The 21613-nt window shown below is 46.9% G+C and overlaps 1 protein-coding gene across 1 annotated transcript; it reads left to right on the forward strand.

Moving 5' to 3' along the window:
- The first annotated feature begins 525 nt into the window (after positions 1-525).
- CAV3 (caveolin 3) lies at positions 526-21370 on the forward strand. Its single transcript, XM_077451573.1, has 2 exons — positions 526-743; positions 20735-21370. The coding sequence occupies exons 1-2, from the start codon at positions 633-635 to the stop codon at positions 21074-21076; spliced, it is 453 nt and encodes a 150-aa protein (XP_077307699.1). The 5' UTR covers positions 526-632; the 3' UTR covers positions 21077-21370.
- Positions 21371-21613: the final 243 nt, after the last annotated feature.

A 21613-nucleotide genomic window follows, 5' to 3' on the forward strand; every position in this document is an offset into this window, starting at 1 on the left:
TCTGATGTATGGAGGAAGGTGATCTGGTCTGATGTATGGAGGAAGGTGATCTGCTCTGATGTATGGAGGAAGGTGATCTGGTCTGATGTATGGAGGAAGGTGATCTGGTCTGATGTATGGAGGAAGGTGATCTGCTCTGATGTATGGAGGAAGGTGATCTGGTCTGATGTATGGAGGAAGGTGATCTGGTCTGATGTATGGAGGAAGGTGATCTGGTCTGATGTATGGAGGAAGGTGATCTGGTCTGATGTATGGAGGAAGGTGCTCTGTATGATGTGCCCCGAACCTGCAGCTCACAGCAGCCCAGGTTCACAATGCATGACGAGGTGCGTGTTCTGAGCTGTGACATGTGAATGGGCCGTAAGTACCCATTTGCCTTCTATTTTGAGGTGGTGAGAGGAGGGGGGGGGGGGGATCTGTTGTCCCGGAGTGATCTGGAGATTGGGTTTCAGCCGTGAAATAGCGTGTAGTCAAAATGACACTGACAGCAGCTCAGCTATGCCAGGCAGCTGTTCACTGGCATCCCGAGAGGCCCTCAGATGTCATAAGCATGTGACAAAGACACCCAACATCCAGCGCCCCACGCCCAGCCTTCCCCTGTCCACCACGGCTGGTCGAAGCTCCTCCGGACCATGGCCGAAGAACAATCTTATTATGAAGAGAAGATCTCCAAGGATATTCTGACCAAAGAAATTGACTTGGTGGACCGGGACCCCAAGAGGATCAACCAAGACGTGGTGAAGGTCTGTCTATCTTCCCTCTGCTTGTGGTGTGCCTATCGGTGTAGACCCGCTGGTGTCAAACCTGCAGCCTGAGGGCCAGATGTGGCTATTTAGTATATGATGTGCGGCCCTCAGACCTCAGCAGTCTGTAGTGGGAACATCAATTATTGTAATAGCGTTAGTAACATTGTTTATAAAAATTGATCAGACCGGAGATAGAGAGATACAATGTAACGTTGTTTATAAACAATGATTAGACAGGAGATAGAAAGATACAAAGAAACATGGTTTATAAACAATGATCTGACAGGAGATAAAAATATACAAATAAACATTGTTTATAAACAATGATCAGACAGGAGATACAAAGATACAAAGAAACATGGTTTATAAACAATGATCAGACAGGAGATACAAAGATACAAAGAAACACTGGGGGTTATTTATGAAAGGCAAATCCACTTTGCACTGCAAGTTCACTTGGAAGTGCAGTCGCTCTAAATCTAAGGGTTAGATCTGAAATGAGGGGAAGCTCTGCAGATTTTATCATCCAATCATGTGCAAGCTAAAATGCTGTTTTTTATTTTCCTTGCATGTCACCCTCGGATCTACAGTGACTGCACTTCCAAGGGCACTTGCAGTGCAAAGTGGATTTTCCTTAAGAGCCCTTTCACACCGAGGGCGTTTTACAAGCGCTATAGCGTTAGAAATAGCATCTGCAATCTGCCCTCAAACTGATGCACCATTGTATGTAGTGTGAAAGCCCCAATGGCTTTCACACCGGAGCGGTGCGCTGGCAGGACGTCCTGCCAGCAGCACCGCTGCTCCCCTTTGAAATCAATGGGGCAGTGCTGCATTACAGCCGGCAAAACGCCGCTATTGCGACGTATTGCCGGCGGTTTTAACCCTTTCTCGGCCGCTAGCGGGGGTAAAAGCGTCTGCTAGCGGCCGGAATGGGCTGCAAATCCGACGGTAAAACACCACTAAAAATAGCTGCGTTTTACCGCCGACACTATGGGCTCAGCAGTGTGAACGGGCTCTCAGTAAATAACCCCCATTGTTTATAAACAATGATCAGACAGGAGATAGAAAGATACAAAGAAACATTGTTTATAAACATTGATAAGACTGGGGATAGGAAGACATAAAGTAACATTGTTTATAAAGATTGATCAGACCAGCGATAAGCAGATACAAAGTAACATTGTTTATAAATATTGATCAGACCATAGATAGACAGACAGATACAAAGTAACGTTGTTTATAAACATTGATCAGACCAGCGATAGGCAGATACAAAGTAACATTGTTGTTTTTCTATTCACTTTGTTTTATTTTATTCTCCTGCAAATCAAAGGGGTGAGTGTCATTTGGTGTCATTTAAAGCCTTGGTGCCCAACCTGCAGCTGAGGGCCGCATGCGACCCTTTGGTATGTAATGCGCGGCCCTCCGACCTCAGCAGCCTGTAGTGGGAACATTGATTGGGGGAATTGCATTGATCCCCACCAGCCTCATGTAAGATCTTCCTAGGGTCGTATTGTCTTCTTCTGCGGCATCTCCCAGCCAAATCTGTATCCTGTCCTCACTCTCTGACCCTCGTCTCCTCTATTAGATCTGCAGTCCCTGACCGTCCTCTCGAAAATTATATACTGCATATTGTGTGGCCCTTTGGTGGTGTCAGGGGGCCGCATTTGAGGCCCCCTTTACCTCATAAGTTGACAACTACCAGTGTAGACAGTGTCAAGGGGCCCATTGTCCCCGAATCCCAAGGGCAGCCTCTGTCTTTGCTGTATATTTGGGGACGGGCGGAATGTCTCTGATCACTTTCATAACTCCAGATTTATCTTTTTTGTTTTTGTTTCAGCCCTGGTTTACATTGATGCGATTTGGCATGTCAAATCGCATGCCAAATTGGAGGAGATTTAGGGGTGCGATTTCCATTGACCTCTATGAAGAAACCCGCACAGATGTCTCTGAAATCGCCCCGAAGTCGGGATTGACATGCGGGAATGAAATTGTGAGAGTTCAGCTGAATTCGCACCATTTCGTTCCTGCGGTCAGTGTGAACCGGGGCTAAGTCCTCCTATTTGTTACTAAACTGTGCAAGAAAAATCTCATGGACCAGTTCTCCTCTACAAGTTCTCCTCCTACATGATGACCTGGAAACAGAAATTTCTTTGCACTGCTGTTACGCTTTTTTGGAAAGATTCAGCCCTGGTTCACACTGACAGCGGGATTCGGATGGTGCCATTGTTGGCAATTGCTGCCTATTTGGCATGTCAAACCGCATGCCAAATTGTGTCAATGCAAACCAGGGCTTAGGCTCGCACCTGTGCGATTTGTAGCGACAGCTGAAGACGCTCGTTTTATTAAAATGTTTTTTTTTTTGTTTTTTTTTACTTGAGGGATTTTGGATCGGCAACATTTATTTGAATGGACCTCCCTTTGCTCCAAAAAAGCTCAAAAAAGAAGCTCATGCACCAAATCTTGGCACAGAGCCAGGAGCATTTGCGGATGCGATTTGTTGCTCGGCAAGTGCTGCAAAATCGCACCGTGTTTGGGATGCCATTCAGAAATAATGGCATTGCAAACGTGATTCCACCCGCGATCCAGGATGCCTAGGTGTGAATGGAGGAACTAAGGAACCGATGCCAAACCAGCAGCCTTTGGGTTGCATGTGCCCATTTGCCACTTACTGTGCGGCTGGAGAGTGGTCACATGCTGCATTTTCAGACCAGTGGATTAAAATGGATTCAGCTCCTTTACAAATCAGTGTGTATATGTATATGTGTGCGTGTGTGTGTGTGTATATATATATATTCACCGTCCACTTTATTAGGTACACCTGTTCAACTGCTCCGTAACACAAATTGCTAATCAGCCAATCACACGGCAGCAACTCAATGCATTTAGGCATCTAGACATGGTGAAGACAACTTGCTGAAGTTCAAACTGAGCATCAGAATGAGGAAGAAAGGGGCTTTAAGTGACTTTGAACGTTGGCATGGTTGTTGGTGGCAGACGGGCCGGTCTGAGTATTTTGGAGATTTTCACACATAACCATCTCTCTGGGTTTACAGAGAATGGTGGGAAAAATAGAAAATATCCAGTGAGCGGATGTGTGATGTTATCATGTCACTATGGAGCAAAATCTCTGAGGAACGTTTCCAACACCTTGTTGGATCTATGCCACCAAGAATGAAGGCAAAAGGGGGTCCAGCCCGGTACTAGCATGGTGTATCTAATAAACTGGCCGGTGAGATATATATATATATAAATCACAAAAGAAAAGGGACGGAGTGCACAGAAAAAACACAGAAGTGTAAAACAAACCAAACCATTAAAGTAGAATTCCTGGCTATACCTCACTAACGGGGACACTGTGACTGGTGTGGTGGGGATTGGGGACACTGTGACTGGTGTGGGGATTGGGGACACTGTGACTGGTGTGGGGATTGGGGACACTGTGACTGGTGTGGGGATTGGGGACACTGTGACTGGTGTGAGGATTGGGGACACTGTGACTGGTGTGGGGATTGGGGACACTGTGACTGGTGTGAGGATTGGGGACACTGTGACTGGTGTGAGGATTGGGGACACTGTGACTGGTGTGAGGATTGGGGACACTGTGACTGGTGTGAGGATTGGGGACACTGTGACTGGTGTGAGGATTGGGGACACTGTGACTGGTGTGGGGATCGGAGACACTGTGACTGGTGTGGGGATTGGGGACACTGTGACTGGTGTGAGGATTGGGGACACTGTGACTGGTGTGAGGATTGGGGACACTGTGACTGGTGTGAGGATTGGGGACACTGTGACTGGTGTGAGGATTGGGGACACTGTGACTGGTGTGAGGATTGGGGACACTGTGACTGGTGTGGTGGGGATTGGGGACACTGTGACTGGTGTGGTGGGGATCGGGGACACTGTGACTGGTGTGAGGATTGGGGACACTGTGACTGGTGTGGGGATTGGGGACACTGTGACTGGTGTGAGGATTGGGGACACTGTGACTGGTGTGAGGATTGGGGACACTGTGACTGGTGTGAGGATTGGGGACACTGTGACTGGTGTGAGGATTGGGGACACTGTGACTGGTGTGGTGGGGATTGGGGACACTGTGACTGGTGTGGTGGGGATCGGGGACACTGTGACTGGTGTGGGGATTGGGGACACTGTGACTGGTGTGAGGATTGGGGACACTGTGACTGGTGTGGGGATCGGAGACACTGTGACTGGTGTGAGGATTGGAGACACTGTGACTGGTGTGGGGATTGGGGACACTGTGACTGGTGTGGGGATTGGGGACACTGTGACTGGTGTGAGGATTGGGGACACTGTGACTGGTGTGGGGATTGGGGACACTGTGACTGGTGTGAGGATTGGGGACACTGTGACTGGTGTGGGGATTGGGGACACTGTGACTGGTGTGGGGATTGGGGACACTGTGACTGGTGTGAGGATTGGGGACACTGTGACTGGTGTGGGGATTGGGGACACTGTGACTGGTGTGAGGATTGGGGACACTGTGACTGGTGTGAGGATTGGGGACACTGTGACTGGTGTGAGGATTGGGGACACTGTGACTGGTGTGAGGATTGGGGACACTGTGACTGGTGTGGTGGGGATTGGGGACACTGTGACTGGTGTGAGGATTGGGGACACTGTGACTGGTGTGGGGATCGGGGACACTGTGACTGGTGTGAGGATTGGGGACACTGTGACTGGTGTGAGGATTGGGGACACTGTGACTGGTGTGGGCATCGGGGACACTGTGACTGGTGTGGGGATCAGGGACACTGTGACTGGTGTGGGGATCAGGGACACTGTGACTGGTGTGGGGATTGGGGACACTGTGACTGGTGTGAGGATTGGGGACACTGTGACTGGTGTGAGGATTGGGGACACTGTGACTGGTGTGGGGATCGGGGACACTGTGACTGGTGTGAGGATTGGGGACACTGTGACTGGTGTGGGGATTGGGGACACTGTGACTGGTGTGGGGATCAGGGACACTGTGACTGGTGTGGTGGGGATTGGGGACACTGTGACTGGTGTGGGGATTGGGGACACTGTGACTGGTGTGAGGATTGGGGACACTGTGACTGGTGTGAGGATTGGGGACACTGTGACTGGTGTGGGCATCGGGGACACTGTGACTGGTGTGGGGATCAGGGACACTGTGACTGGTGTGGTGGGGATTGGGGACACTGTGACTGGTGTGGGGATTGGGGACACTGTGACTGGTGTGAGGATTGGGGACACTGTGACTGGTGTGGGGATCGGGGACACTGTGACTGGTGTGAGGATTGGGGACACTGTGACTGGTGTGGGGATTGGGGACACTGTGACTGGTGTGGGGATTGGGGACACTGTGACTGGTGTGAGGATCGGGGACACTGTGACTGGTGTGGGGATCGGGGACACTGTGACTGGTGTGAGGATTGGGGACACTGTGACTGGTGTGGGGATTGGGGACACTGTGACTGGTGTGAGGATTGGGGACACTGTGACTGGTGTGAGGATCGGGGACACTGTGACTGGTGTGGTGGGGATTGGGGACACTGTGACTGGTGTGGTGGGGATCGGGGACACTGTGACCGGTGTGGTGGGGATCGGGGACACTGTGACTGGTGTGGTGGGGATCGGGGACACTGTGACTGGTGTGGTGGGGATTGGGGACACTGTGACTGGTGTGGTGGGGATCGGGGACACTGTGACCGGTGTGGTGGGGATCGGGGACACTGTGACTGGTGTGGTGGGGATCGGGGACACTGTGACTGGTGTGGTGGGGATCGGGGACACTGTGACTGGTGTGGTGGGGATTGGGGACACTGTGACTGGTGTGGTGGGGATCGGGGACACTGTGACCGGTGTGGTGGGGATCGGGGACACTGTGACTGGTGTGGTGGGGATCGGGGACACTGTGACTGGTGTGGTGGGGATCGGGGACACTGTGACCGGTGTGGTGGGGATCGGGGACACTGTGACTGGTGTGGTGGGGATCGGGGACACTGTGACCGGTGTGGTGGGGATCGGGGACACTGTGACTGGTGTGGTGGGGATTGGGGACACTGTGACTGGTGTGGTGGGGATCGGGGACACTGTGACTGGTGTGGTGGGGATCGGGGACACTGTGACTGGTGTGGTGGGGATTGGGGACACTGTGACTGGTGTGGTGGGGATCGGGGACACTGTGACCGGTGTGGTGGGGATCGGGGACACTGTGACTGGTGTGGTGGGGATCGGGGACACTGTGACTGGTGTGGTGGGGATCGGGGACACTGTGACCGGTGTGGTGGGGATCGGGGACACTGTGACTGGTGTGGTGGGGATCGGGGACACTGTGACCGGTGTGGTGGGGATCGGGGACACTGTGACTGGTGTGGTGGGGATTGGGGACACTGTGACTGGTGTGGTGGGGATCGGGGACACTGTGACCGGTGTGGTGGGGATCGGGGACACTGTGACTGGTGTGGGGATTGGGGACACTGTGACTGGTGTGGTGGGGATCGGGGACACTGTGACCGGTGTGGTGGGGATCGGGGACACTGTGACTGGTGTGGTGGGGATCGGGGACACTGTGACTGGTGTGGTGGGGATTGGGGACACTGTGACCGGTGTGGTGGGGATTGGGGACACTGTGACTGGTGTGGTGGGGATTGGGGACACTGTGACTGGTGTGGTGGGGATTGGGGACACTGTGACTGGTGTGGTGGGGATCGGGGACACTGTGACTGGTGTGGTGGGGATTGGGGACACTGTGACTGGTGTGGTGGGGATTGGGGACACTGTGACTGGTGTGGTGGGGATCGGGGACACTGTGACTGGTGTGGTGGGGATCGGGGACACTGTGACCGGTGTGGTGGGGATCGGGGACACTGTGACCGGTGTGGTGGGGATCGGGGACACTGTGACTGGTGTGGTGGGGATCGGGGACACTGTGACCGGTGTGGTGGGGATCGGGGACACTGTGACTGGTGTGGTGGGGATCGGGGACACTGTGACTGGTGTGGTGGGGATCGGGGACACTGTGACCGGTGTGGTGGGGATCGGGGACACTGTGACTGGTGACTTATAATAAGAGCAGAACCTGTTATCATCCCTCTGGAATGAACACAATACGATGTTCCGGAAGGTCGGAATTCTCGGACACATTTTGTAGTTCAGATTTTGAGCTTCATTTGGACTTTGATGTGTTTTTTCTCTATTAGTAGTCATGTAGTGTCCGAGATATAAGATCAGGGAGATGGATTCCGGATAATGAATCCGGGGAAATAACGGCAGCGATGACCTTGGCGATGACCTCGGCGCGGCGGCAGAGCTTCTCCTCGATTGGTGATCTGCGCCAAACTAACAAGAACCCCGAAAAGCTGAATGACCTGAACAATGTGGAACCAATCAGAGGAGCAAATGTAATGAAAACAGCGCATGCGGCACGACGTGTGATTAGTGGGATAACAATGTCTAATAGGAGCCCATAGAAAATCCATCCGGAGCTCCTCGCTGTCCCGACTGCAGATTAAAGTGACCCTTGTGTCAGACGTGTGCAGTGCAGCATGTCATATAATATGTGACAGTTATGTAATTCCTCTCAGGGTGCCCCCAAGTATCTGCTTCTCTCTCCATCTTTGTTCAGGCAGCATCCAGAGTCACCATCTACTTCCTTCCCTGGTATCCCAGCTTAGAAATTACACAGATATGCAAATTCTTGCCGTTCTTGGCTGTGTTCACAAATGTCCGACACGGATCAGCCCCCTGCTGCAGCCTCTCACCTTGTGACTTGCTACAAAGTTACAATCTTGCAGTCTGATCACTGTGAGGTCACAGGGACCAGAGCAATACGGTCCTAATACAAGGCTCTAAGAACCAAGACAGGTGTATTAAAGTGCAACTCACACTAAAAAGCTACAGAGAGTGCAAAGTAAGATTGTTTATAAACATTGTTCAAAGGGGAGATAGAGAGATACAAAGTAACATTGTGTATAAACATTGATCAGACCGGAGATAGAGAGATACAAAGTAACATTGTTTATAAACATTGATCATATCAGAGATAGAGAGATACAAAGTAACATTGTGTATAAACATTGACTCGATCAGAGATAGAGAAATACAAAGTAAGATTGTTTATAAACATTGTTCAAAGGGGAGATAGAGATATACAAAGTAACATTGTTTATAAACATTGATCATACCGGAGATATTAAGATACAAAGTAACATTGTGTATAAACATTGAGCATATTAGAGATAGAAAGATACAAAGTAACATTGTTTATAAACATTGAGCTTATCAGAGATAGAGAGATACAAAGTAACATTGTTTATAAACATTGATCAGACTGGAGATAGAGAGATACAAAGTAACATTGTTTATAAACATTGTTCAAAGGGAGATAGAGAGATACAAAGTAACATTGTTTATAAACATTGATCATATCAGAGATAGAGAGATACAAAGTAACATTGTTTATAAACATTGAGCATATCAGAGATAGAGAAATACAAGGTAACATTGTTTATAAACATTGATCATAACGGAGATATTAAGATACAAAGTAACATTGTGTATAAACATTGATGAGACCAGAGAGATACAAAGTAACAGTGTTTATAAATATTGATCAGACCAGAGATAGAGAGATACAAAGCAACGTTGTTTATAAACATTGTTCAAAGGGTAGATAGAGAGATACAAAGTAACATTGTTCAGATGTGAGAAAGAGATACAAAGTAACATTATTATTATTATTTTTATATTCACTCTTTTAATCTTTATCCACTTGCCTCTGCCGTATTTTAAAATAACGGCGGCAGGAACCCTTCCTCCCTCCGGGCAGACGTAATATGACGTCCTTGTCTTCCCCGCATTGTGGAGAGAGCACGGGCGCTGCTGACGCCGCTTGCGCGTGCTCGCCCTATCACTGGGGCCCGTTGCGCGTGCCCGGTGCCGCGATGTCCGTTGGACACCCACGATTGCTCATCACAGAGCAGGGACGTGGGTGTGTGTGTGTGTGTGTGTGTGTGTGTGTGTGTGTGTGTACACATTTAACCCCTTCAGCAGCCCCCTAGTGTTAACCCCTTCCCTGCCAGTAACATTTACACAGTAATCAGTGCATTTTGTCAATGGTCCCAAAATAGTGTCTAAAGTGTCCGATGTGTCCGCCGCAATGTCGCAGTCATCCTAAAAATCGCAGTTCGCCACCATTAGTAGTAAAAAAAAAAAAAAAGTTAATAATAAAAATGACATAAATCTATCCCCTATTTTTTAGACGCTATAACTTTTGTGAAAACTAATCGATATACGCTTACTGCGATTTTTTTTTTTTTAACAAAAATATGTAGAAGAATAAATATCAGCCTAAACTGAGAATTTTTTTATTTTTTTGGGGGATATTTATTATAGCAAAAAGTAATAAAAACTGTGTTTTTTTTTTTTTTTTTCAAAATTATCGGTCTTTTTTTGTATATAGCGCAAAAAAAAACAAAAACAAAAAAAAACGCAGAGGTGATCAAATACCACCAAAAGAAAGCTCTATTTGCGGGAGGGGAAAAAAATGATCAAAATTAAATTTAGGTACAACGTCGCATGACCGTGCAATTGTCGCTCAAAGTGTGACAGCGCTGAAAGCTGAAAATTGGCCTGGGCAGGAAGGGAGTGAAAATTCCCGGTATTGAAGGTGTTAAATTAAAATAATGATCCTATTTAACCGCTATAAACCTTTAGTTAACCCCAATAGTGCCTAATTATGTCCTTCCTCCTCCTCCATGCCTATTATTTTCCTGATGATTTTTTTTATTATTATTTATTTTTCAAACTATTAAAATTAAAATTTCCCTTTTTTTCCCCCCACTTTTTTTTTTAATGTTTATTTGTTTATTATTTTGTTCATTTTATTTTAATGTGTTTTCCTGCAGATTTTTTTTAACTATTTCTTTTTCAAACTATTAAAATTAAAATTTCCCTTTTTTTCCCCCCACTTTTTTTTTTCATGTTTATTTGTTTATTATTTTTTTCATTTTATTTTAGTGTGTTTTCCTGCTGATTCTTTTCATTATTTATTTTTCAAACTATTAAAATTAAAATTTCCTCCCCCCCCCACACACTTTTTTCATGTTTATTTGTTTATTATTTTGTTCATTTTATTTTAGTGTGTTTTATGGCTGATTTTTTTAATTATTTATTTTTCAAACTATTAAAATTAAAATTTCCCTCCCCCCCCCCACACTTTTTTTTCATGTTTATTTGTTTATTATTTTGTTCATTTTATTTTAATGTGTTTTTTCCTGCTGATTTTTTTAATTATTTATTTTTCAAACTATTAAAACTAAATTTTATTTTTTTTCTCCCCACTTTTTTTCATGTTTATTTTTTTTTTTGTATTTTGTTAATTTTTTTAATGCCGCAATAAAAAAAAAAAGTACAATATATAAAAAAAAACAAAAAAAAACTTTTTTTTTTTTAAATTACTTTGCAATCATTTGCACCAGAATTATAATGTTGGTTGCACTTTAAACAGAACACATTCTAAAAATAAAAACAATATATGATTTTTATCTACAGTAACATTTTTGTTTTGTTTTCTTTAATAAAAATGGTTATATATACGTAGAAAAAAAAATGTGTTTTTTTTGGCCATGGATCGCATAAAAAATAGAATAATTTTTTTTATAAAGACTATATCACCAAATGAAAACATAATTTGTTCTATAAAAAATGTATGACTGTGTTATCTCACATAATGACCAATTACGGCTGAATAAACAGGTCTTTATGGGAAATGTAAAAATCGCTGTGGTCTGGTCTGTAGTGGGGTGGAGGGGTGGGAACTGGAGTTGGAGTTGCAATTTAATTTTAGTTGATGAGCCCCCCCCCCCTCCCCCATCCCAAAGCAGCCCACCACTATTACGTTGCTCCATTCTACACATTCCATTCTAACAGTTTCCAGAAAGATGAGAGGGGTGGTAGGGGGCCGTGCTATGTACATAGCTCCTTTCTCCCAATATACAGAAAGCTGATTGAATGTTTCTCCTGAAACTTTACACTGTGACACGCAGAAGGTCCGACAGTAAGTGGCCTGTAAGTAACTGTGAATTTCTAGAGCTTCGTGAAGTTGATCGGCTATAGAAAAGGTCAGCTGGAGAGTCAAACCAGGTCATAGATCCTTTAGGGTCTCACCATCCCTGGGCTGAGTTCTCAGGTCTGTACACCCGCTGTGCCCATTATGAGGGGTTGCCACCATCCCTGTGCTGAGTTCTCAGGTCTGTACATCATCTGTGCCCATTATGAGGGGTTGCTCCATCCCTGTGCTGAGTTCCCAGGTCTGTACACCCTCTGTGCCCATTATGAGGGGTTGCCACCATTCCTCTGCTGAGTTCCCGGGTCTGTACCCCCTCTGTGCCCATTATGAGGAGTTCCCACCATCCTTGTGCTGAGATCCTGGGTGTGTACACCCTCTGTGTCCATTATGAGGGGTTGCCACCATCCCTGTTCTGAGTTCCCGGGTCTGTACACACCTGCTGTGCCCATTATGAGGGGTCCCAATCATCCCTTAGCTGAGTTCCTGGGTCTACACACCTGCTGTGTCCATTATGAGGGGTTCCCACCATCCCTGTGCTGAGTTCCTAGGACTGTACACCCACTGTGTCTTTATGAAGGGCTCCCACCATCCCTGTGCTGAGTTCCTAGGACTGTACACCCACTGTGTCTTTATGAAGGGCTCCCACCATCCCTGTGCTGAGTTCCTAGGTCTGTACACCTGCTGTGCCCATTATGAGAGGTTGCCACCATCTATGTGCTGAATTCCCGGGTCTGTACACCTGGGTCTACCTTTAAGAAGCCTCCCTTGGGTAGACATCTGCGGGCGCCCCTATCTTGGAGGTGGTGTCAGCAGTAGGGTTGCCACTTTTTCTTCAAGCCAAACCCAAACACTTTGGCGGCGGACAGCAATTTATATATTATAGGATTGTAACATACCTGAGACACTTTTGGGTGCTCCAAAGAGAATAGTAATGCAGAACACATAGTGCCCACTCACCCTCCTGTCAAGCCCTGCATGAGCCACGTTCCTGAAGAGAATAGTAATGCAGAACACATAGTGCCCACTCACCCTCCTGTCAAGCCCTGTACGAGCCACGTTCCTGAAGAGAATAGTAATGCAGAACACATAGTGCCCACTCACCCTCCTGTCAAGCCCTGTACGAGCCACGTTCCTGAAGAGAATAGTAATGCAGAACACATAGTGCCCACTCACCCTCCTGTCAAGCCCTGCATGAGCCACGTTCCTGAAGAGAATAGTAATGCAGAACACATAGTGCCCACTCACCCTCCTGTCAAGCCCTGTACGAGCCACGTTCCTGAAGAGAATAGTAATGCAGAACACATAGTGCCCACTCACCCTCCTGTCAAGCCCTGTACGAGCCACGTTCCTGAAGAGAATAGTAATGCAGAACACATAGTGCCCACTCACCCTCCTGTCAAGCCCTGTACGAGCCACGTTCCTGAAGAGAATAGTAATGCAGAACACATAGTGCCCACTCACCCTCCTGTCAAGCCCTGTACGAGCCACGTTCCTGAAGAGAATAGTAATGCAGAACACATAGTGCCCACTCACCCTCCTGCCAAGCCCTGCATGAGCCACGTTCCTGAAGAGAATAGTAATGCAGAACACATAGTGCCCACTCACCCTCCTGTCAAGCCCTGTATGAGCCACGTTCCTGAACAGAATAGTAATGCAGAACACATAGTGCCCACTCACCCTCCTGTCAAGCCCTGTACGAGCCACGTTCCTGAAGAGAATAGTAATGCAGAACACATAGTGCCCACTCACCCTCCTGTCAAGCCCTGTACGAGCCACGTTCCTGAAGAGAATAGTAATGCAGAACACATAGTGCCCAGTGCCCACTCACCCTCCTGTCAAGCCCTGCATGAGCCACCTTCCTGTCTGAATGATGTGTCCGGGTTTCAGGCGGACTGAATCCCCAGACACATGAATTACAACCCGGACTGTCCAGGTGAATCCGGGACATATGGCAACCTTAGTCAGCAGTCTCAGAGCTATCATTCAAGTGACACTCTATAGAAGTCCCCTTCGCTCCTCCCACGGCAGCTACATAAAAGCTTACGTAGGGGGGGGGGTTAGGGGAGGGGTGGAGGAGCTGGGCCAGCACAGACAATAATTAGCCACTCCCAGAAAAGGAACTGTTATAGGGAATTGACTTTTCCTGGAGTAGTCACATTTTCTAGGAAGATGAAGGACACCTTTGAAGTTGATGCCAAGAGGCGTGTTTTAATGGACGCTTCCTCTTTCAGCACCTGTTCTGCTAGGGATTCGTCATCTGTCAAATATCTGCATTTTCTTTAATGGGAACATCTATGCTGCAGCTAAGCGCTTGTTACGCTTATGATCCCATTTAGCTGCCCGTTCCATTATAAGACCCGCCAGCTGTCAGATGAGCACGCGAGTCTCCGGGGACGCGGCCACTTATAACCAAGTGACTCTATTAGGCCAAACACGCAGTCCCAGTCCTCGTATACCGTATCCCCCCAGGAGCCGGCTCCAGCCCGCTCGGTTAGAATACATTCCTAAACACGCAGAATATTTCTGGATATTAACCATTTGGCTCTTAAAGCCATTTTTTTTTTTCATTTTTGCACACATAGTAAACTGCACATTTTAGGTCTGAGGTTTAGTATAAAAAAAAAAAAAAAAAAACCCAAGTAGTGAATAGTTTCTAAAAGCAAAGACCCTGGCAAATAAAATGGTGGTAGTTGCTGTTTATAATGTCATATGACATGACTGTACATGTCAAACACATTTTCTCAAAAAAAAAAAAAATATACAATACATTTTATTTTAGCACACACAAAGACATTATTTTGAGGTTGCGATGAGTACATAGATACCAAACATGTCAAGCTTTAAAACTCTACATGCATCTAAAAGAGCAAGAAACGTTGGTACCCCAAGTCGTCCATCAGTGTCACTTTGAAAGCCTTTATGGGTCATTAGTTAACGATGAATGACGGTCCCACAATCGGTGCTTCCACACTGACGTATGTGGTGATATGTAACATGTAAAATGCAATCCTCGCTTTTCTTATGTTTTCACACCCACCGTATGCATGTATGTTCTAATGTGTCTGCACACAGGGAGCTTTCTTTTTTTTTTCTTTTTTTTTTTTTATAAGTTACAAAAAAAGTCACTTTCTTTTTACAATGAATTATATTGCTATCACATAGCCAATTATATCTCTCTGACTCTCCCCCATTGGGATCAGAAACCTGAAGATGACTAGGTCCAAAATTGGGTGTTGGCTCTCTATCACCTAGGGGGGTATCCTCAGGGGTCCCCAGAGTAGCCTGAGAAATGTAGAAGGGATGAGGGAGCCCCAGAACTAGTGTGGGGATGGTAGATTTTTATGGGACATGACAAGAAAAAAAAATCCAATGCAATTCCTTTGTCAGGCCTTAAAATTCCAGCAATGAATGAGGAAAAACCAGACAAAATGGTTGCAAATAATAAATCTATTAAACGATCGTTGTTTCTTTCTCCCTGTGTCTCTCTTTCTTTTTTCCAATGTCTCTCTATTTTCCCATGTCTCTCTTTTTTTTTCTGTGTCTCTCTTTTCTCCCTGTGCCTCTCTTTCTTTTTTCCCATGTCTCTTTTTATTTTTTCCCGTGTCTCTCTTTCCTTTTTCCCTTGTCTCTTTTTTTTCCTGTGTCTCTTTCTTTTTTCCCGTATCTCTTGTCCCGTCTCTCTTTCTTTTTTTCCTGTGTCTCTCTTTCTTTTTTCTCATGTCTCTATTTCTTTTTTCCAGTGTCTCTGTTTTTCCTGTGTCTCTTTTTCTTTTTCCCGCTCTCTTTCTTTCTCCTTGTCTCTCTTTCTTTTTTCCCATGTTTCTCTTTTTTTCCTGTGTCTCTTTTTCTCTTTTCCTGTGTCTCTCTTTTTTCCTGTGTCTCTCTTTCTTTTTTCCCGTGTCTCTCTATTTTCCCGTGTCTCTCTTTCTTTTTTCTCGTGTCTCTCTTTTCTCCCTGTGCCTCTCTTTCTTTTTTCCCCATGTCTCTTTTTATTTTTTCCCGTGTCTCTCTTTCTTTTTTCCCTTGTCTTTTTTTTCCGTGTCTCTTTCTTTTTTCCTGTGTCTCTCTTTCTCTTTTCCCGTGTCTTTCTTTTTTCCCCTGTCTCTTTTTTTCCCGCTCTCTCTTTTTTTCCTTGTCTCTTTCTTTTTTTCCTTATCTCTTTTTTTCTGTGTCTCTCATTCTTTTTTCCCATGTCTCTCTTTCTCTTTTCCCGTGTCTCTCTTTTGTCCCGTCTCTTTCTTTTTTCCCCTATTTCTTTTTCTTTTTCCCCGCTCTCTTTCTTTTTTTCCCGTATCTTTTTCTTTTTTTTTTTTTTTTCCTGTGTCTCTCTTTCTTTTTTCTCATGTCTCTCTTTCTTTTTTCCCATGTCTCTCTTTTTCCCACTCTCTTTCTTTCTCCTTGTGTCTCTTTCTTTTTTCCCGTGTCTTTCTCTCTCTTTTCCCATGTCTCTCTTTTGTCCCGTCTCTCTTTCTTTTTTTCCCCTATCTCTTTTTCTTTTTCCACCGCTCTCTTTCTTTTTTCCCTTGTCTCTTTCTTTTTTTCCCGTATCTTTTTATTTTTTCCTGTCTCTTTCTATTTTCCCCTGTCTCTTTTTCCCACTCTCTTTCTTTCTCCTTGTGTCTCTTTCTTTTTTCCAGTGTCTCTCTTTTTTCTCTCACTTTATCTCTCTCTCCCCCATCTCTCTCTCTCTCTCTTTCTTTCACCTGGTGTCTCTTTTCTCTCTCTCTCTGTTCCTGTGCATCCCTCCAGCTTCCTTTCTTCTCTCTCTCTCGGAGAATAGACAGTCTGTTTTATATTATAGGGATGGATTCTGGTTCTGATGCTCATACAGGACTCCCCATTTCTTAATGAGATGATTATTTTCTGTGTATCTAATCAGATGTGATTGGCCCATCTCTCCTCCTTCCACACCAATCTTTGATTTTCAGAACTGATCTGCTGACTGGCCCAGGTCCATGGTGAGGAGGGCACTGTGATGCCACGCCATCTGTATTGTACTCCAGCGTCTGATCCCTGCCAGGTGGACAGAACAGGCAGGCTCCCCTTGTAATCTAGAAGGGATCACATACAGATGTTTCCAATACAAATATACAGCAATTAACTGTCAATCAGCACAGGTTCTCCCTTTCTGTTCCTCTGCCCCATAGTACAGCGAACCTGATGCCGGCGGCGCCCCAACCATCAATCTGGCGGCATTTACCAGTCACATCTGCTCCCGCTTGGAGCTACTCCAGAATTCAATCATTCATGAAAGTATAGAGAATATAAAATCAAAATAAATTCTTTAGAATGTTGGGAGGTTGAAAAATTTGGGCTGGGGTGAAATTCTACACCTAATTCTACTAATTTTGAAGGTTTTATTTTAGAACTGCACATCAGAGATGAATTCCATAGGTAGAGGCGTGTCTTGGCACCACGATGGGTCTAACGAGGGCTTAAAGTGGCTGTAAACCTCAGAAATGAAATATGAACAAAGCTTATCCCTCTATAGTGTGTGCTTGTCTCAATCCAGAGTCACTTCTGACAAGTTTTCTTGACACCAAGAGAAAAAAAAATGTTTGCATGCTGCAGAGCCTCCACCCCCCATAATGCCCCCAACCTTAAACAGTGCCCCAAAGTACCTCTCACAGTGCGCCACCACCCCCCCCTGCAGTGCCCCCTGGCATGCTGCAAAGCCTCTGCCCCCAATAAATGCCCCCAACCTCCAACAGTGCCCCACAGTACCTCCCACAGTGCATTTCAGCCCCTGCAGTGCCCCCCAGCGTGCTGCACGACCTTCACCACCAATATTGCCCCCAACCTTCAACAGTGCCCCACAGTACCTCTCACAGTGCACCCCCCCCCCCCCGCAGTGCCCCCTAGCATGCTGCAAAGCCCCTGCCCCCAATAATGCTCCCAGCCTCCAACAGTGCCCCACAGTGCGTTTCAGTCCCTGCAGTGCCCCCTAGCATGCTGCAAAGCCTTCACCCCCAATATTGCCCCCAACCTTCAACAGTGCCCCACAGTACATCTCACAGTGTTTCTCCCCACCCCCCCCCCCCCAAAGTGCCCCCTAGCATGCTACAAAGCCCCTGCCCCCAATAATGCCCCCAACCTCCAACAGTGCCCCACAGTACCTCTCACAGTGTGTCTCCCCCCCCCCCTGCAGTGCCTCCTAGCATGCTGCAAAGCCCCTGCCCCCAATAATGCCCCCAGCCTCCAACAGTGTCCCACAGTACCTCCCACAGTGCGTTTCAGCCCCTGCAGTGCCCCCCAGCGTGCTGCAAAGCCTTCGCCACCAATAATGCCCCCCAGCCTCCAACAGTGCCCCACAGTACCTCTCACAGTGCGTCCCCCCCCCCCCGCAATGGCCCCTAGCATGCTGCAAAGCCCCTGCCCCCAATAATGCCCCCAGCCTCCAACAGTGCCCCATGCTGCAAAGCCTTCACCCCCAATATTGCCCCCCAACCTTCAACAGTGACCCACAGTACATCTCTCAGTGTTTCTTCCCCCCCCAAAGTGCCCCCTAGCATGCTACAATGCCCCTGCCCCCAATAATGCCCCCCAACCTCCAACAGTGCCCCACAGTACCTCCCACAGTATGTTTCAGCCCCTGCAGTGCCCCCCAGCGTGCTGCACAGCCTTCACCACCAATAATGCCCCCCAACCTCCAACAATGCCCCACAGTACCTCCCACAGTGTGTTTCAGCCCCTGCAGTCCCCCCTAGCTGCTGAAAATCCTTCACCCCCAATATTGCCCCCCGACCTTCAACAGTGCCCCAGAGTACCTCCCACAGTGCGTCTCATTCCCTGTAATGCCCCCTAGCATGCTGTAATGCCTTCACTCCCAATAATGTCCCCCCCAAACTCCCAACAGTGCCCCACAGTACGTCTTCGCTCCTGCACTGCCCCCCAGCATACTGCAAAGCCTTCACCCTCAATAATGCCCCCCAACCTCCAACAGTGCACCACAAAATCTCCCACAGGGCCTCCTAGCCCCCACAGTGCCCTCCAGTTTCTGAAAGTACCCCTGCAAAACCACCAGCTTCCCAGAGACTCCAGAATTCTTATACTCTACAGGGCCACCACGTCTGCTACAGAGTCCCCTAACCCCTTACTAAAGCCCCACCCCCAGAGTAACACCCAGGGCTTTCCAGCATTTCATATTTCATACTTTTGTTGTGTATTTTTTTTTTTTTTTACTGTTGGGGCAATGGAAGGATTTGGAAGATATGAACAGGTCTGGGTCAGGTTGAGAACCCCTGCTCTAAATCCAATGATGATGTGTTTTCTTCTGGAATCCCGGTGAGCTTTGTGTATTTCTCCCAGATCTGTGCAGTGATCCAGTGTGAGACTTCCTGTAATAAAGACCACCCACTGCTGCTCTCTCTCCTTCTGCAGTGTGACTGGTCTTGTCTCCGCCCCCTCCTGTAGTTTTCTGTAGTGGGTGGGGTCTGACAGGCCCCTCCCAGTGCTCTACTCTCTCCCCTTGTTTAGGGGGACTGGTCTTGTCTCCGCCCCTTCCTGTAGTTTTCTGCAGGCAGCCTGCAGTGGGTGGAGCCTGCTGGGCCCTAAATCCCACTTTACTAGATTGAGGTGACCAGATTATCAAAATGAAGTCCGGGGACACCTTCCTGACCACACCTGCATTTAATGGGCGGGGCAAGGAATGGTTACTAGCCCAATGATGCATCTGGCCAGATTGTGCTAACAGTGGGAGGGACTTAAAGGAAATACGGTTAACTACATTTTAAGCATACTCTTCTCTGGGTCAGGAGTGCATAATGCACAGGGTGCAGGGTTCAGGAGTAAGTGATGCAGAGAGTGAAGAAGTCAGGAGTAAGTAATGCACATAATGAATAGGTCAAGAGTAGATAAGTGTGAAGAGGTCAGGAGTTGGTAATACACAGAATGAATCGATCAGGGGTGAGTAAGTGAAGAAGTCAGAAGTAAGTGATGCAGAGAGTGAAGAAGTCAGGAGTAAGTAATGCACAGAATGAATAGGTCAAGAGTAGATAAGTGTGAAGAGGTCAGGAGTTGATAATACACAGAATGAATCGATCAGGGGTGAGTAAGTGAAGAAGTCAGAAGTAAGTAATAATAATGCACAGAGTGAAGAAGTGAGGTGTAAGTAATGAAGAGAATAAAGACGTCAGGAATAGGTAATACACAGAATGAAGAGGTCGGGAATAAGTAACGCAGGGTGCAGGGGTCCAGAGTAAGTAGTGTACAGAGTTAGGAGGTCAGGGGTAAGTAATACAATGAGTGTAGAGGTCAGAAGTAAGTAATGCAATGAGCGCAGGGTCAGGAGTAACTAATGCACAGAGTGAAAATGTCAGGAGTAAGTAATGCAGAGTTAAGAAATAAGTAATGTAATGAGTGCAGGGGTCAGGAGTAAGTAATGCACAGAATGCAGAGGTCAGGAGAAGTAATGCACAGAGTGCAGAGGTTAGGAGTAACTAATACACAGAGTGAAGAGGTAAGGAGTAAGTAATGCACATACTGCAGGGGTCAGGAATAAGTAATGCACAGAGTTAAGAGGTCAGGAGTAAGTATTGCACAGAATGCAGAAGTTAGGATTAAGTAATGCACAGAGTTAAGAAGAAGTAAGTAATGTAGAGAGTGCAGAGGTTAGGAGTGACTAATGCTCAGAGTGCAGAGGTAATGAGTAAGTAATGCAAGGAGTAAAGAGGCCAAAAATAAGCAAGGCACATAGTACCTCCCAAGCATATTGTTGCCAGATAATACAGCCCATGATCAAGGGACGCAATCAGACGCCAACTGAGGACAATTCCTGGGACACTTTCTCCCAGGGACAACCCCCTGAAATCAGGACTGTCTCCAGAAACCAGGGACATCTGGTCACCTTATACCAGATTATGTCTGACAGTTGTATGTTGAAGTGGAATGTATTGGTGATCAGTTCATGTGATTTTCTCCCTTTCAGGTAGACTTCGAAGACGTCATTGCAGAACCGTACGGCGTCCAGAGCTTCGATGGCGTCTGGAAGGCCAGTTACACCACGTTCACCATCACAAAGTACTGGTGTTACCGGCTGCTCTCGTCTCTGATTGGCATACCCCTGTCCATCTTCTGGGGGGTCCTCTTCGCTCTCATCTCCTTCTGTCACATCTGGACGGTGGTGCCCTGTGTCAAGAGCTACCTGATCGAGATCCAGTGCGTCAGCAGGACGTTTTCTCTCTGCGTCCGCACCTTCTGCGACCCGATTTTTGAAGCCTTGGGAAAGATGTTCGGCGCCATCAAAGTCACCCTGCAGAAAAAGGTTTGACTGCCGTGCCAACCAGAGATCGCACCAGGTGGAGCGCGCGGCAAAAACTGCAAAGATTCATGGGACATTTTCATTTTATAGGCTTTTTTTTTAAACCATTTTCCACTAATAAGCTTTTTTGAGAAAGAAAAAAATGTTCCTTCGGCTTTTCTGTATTTTTGTCTAATTTGAGTGAAAATCTAAAACTATGGAATTTGTTTCATGTATTTGTTTTTTAAAGTTTTTCAACTCACCTGTCAGCCTGCTGATCAGGCACTTCACTTCTTTTTGGAAAATATAATCCAATCAAACTGCTTCTATTGTGTCTCCCTATAAGCGGAACTCCATTTACATTTTTTAAAGGATCTGTGCTGGGGGTGAGAGACAGTCCTGAGGGGTCTGTACTGGAGGGGCATTTGTACCGGAGGGGTGACTGTTCTGAGGGGTCTGTACTGGAAGGGCGTTTGTACTGGAGGGGTGACTGTTCTGAGGGGTCTGTACTGGAGGGGCGTTTGCACTGGAGGGGTGACTGTTCTGAGGGGTCTGTACTGGGGGGGG

Source organism: Lithobates pipiens, unplaced genomic scaffold (assembly GCF_037356315.1).
Source record: "Lithobates pipiens isolate NorthernLeopardFrog02 unplaced genomic scaffold, aLitPip1_a1.2 Scaffold_23, whole genome shotgun sequence".
Lineage (NCBI taxonomy): Eukaryota > Metazoa > Chordata > Amphibia > Anura > Ranidae > Lithobates > Lithobates pipiens.

Excerpts from the sequence above, each read along its gene's own strand:
- CAV3 (XM_077451573.1), top strand. The coding sequence starts at position 633 with ATGGCCGAAGAACAATCTTATTATGAAGAGAAGATCTCCAAGGATATT. Across the intron at positions 744-20,734 it reads TCAACCAAGACGTGGTGAAG|GTAGACTTCGAAGACGTCAT; the intron begins GTCTGTCTATCT and ends TCTCCCTTTCAG.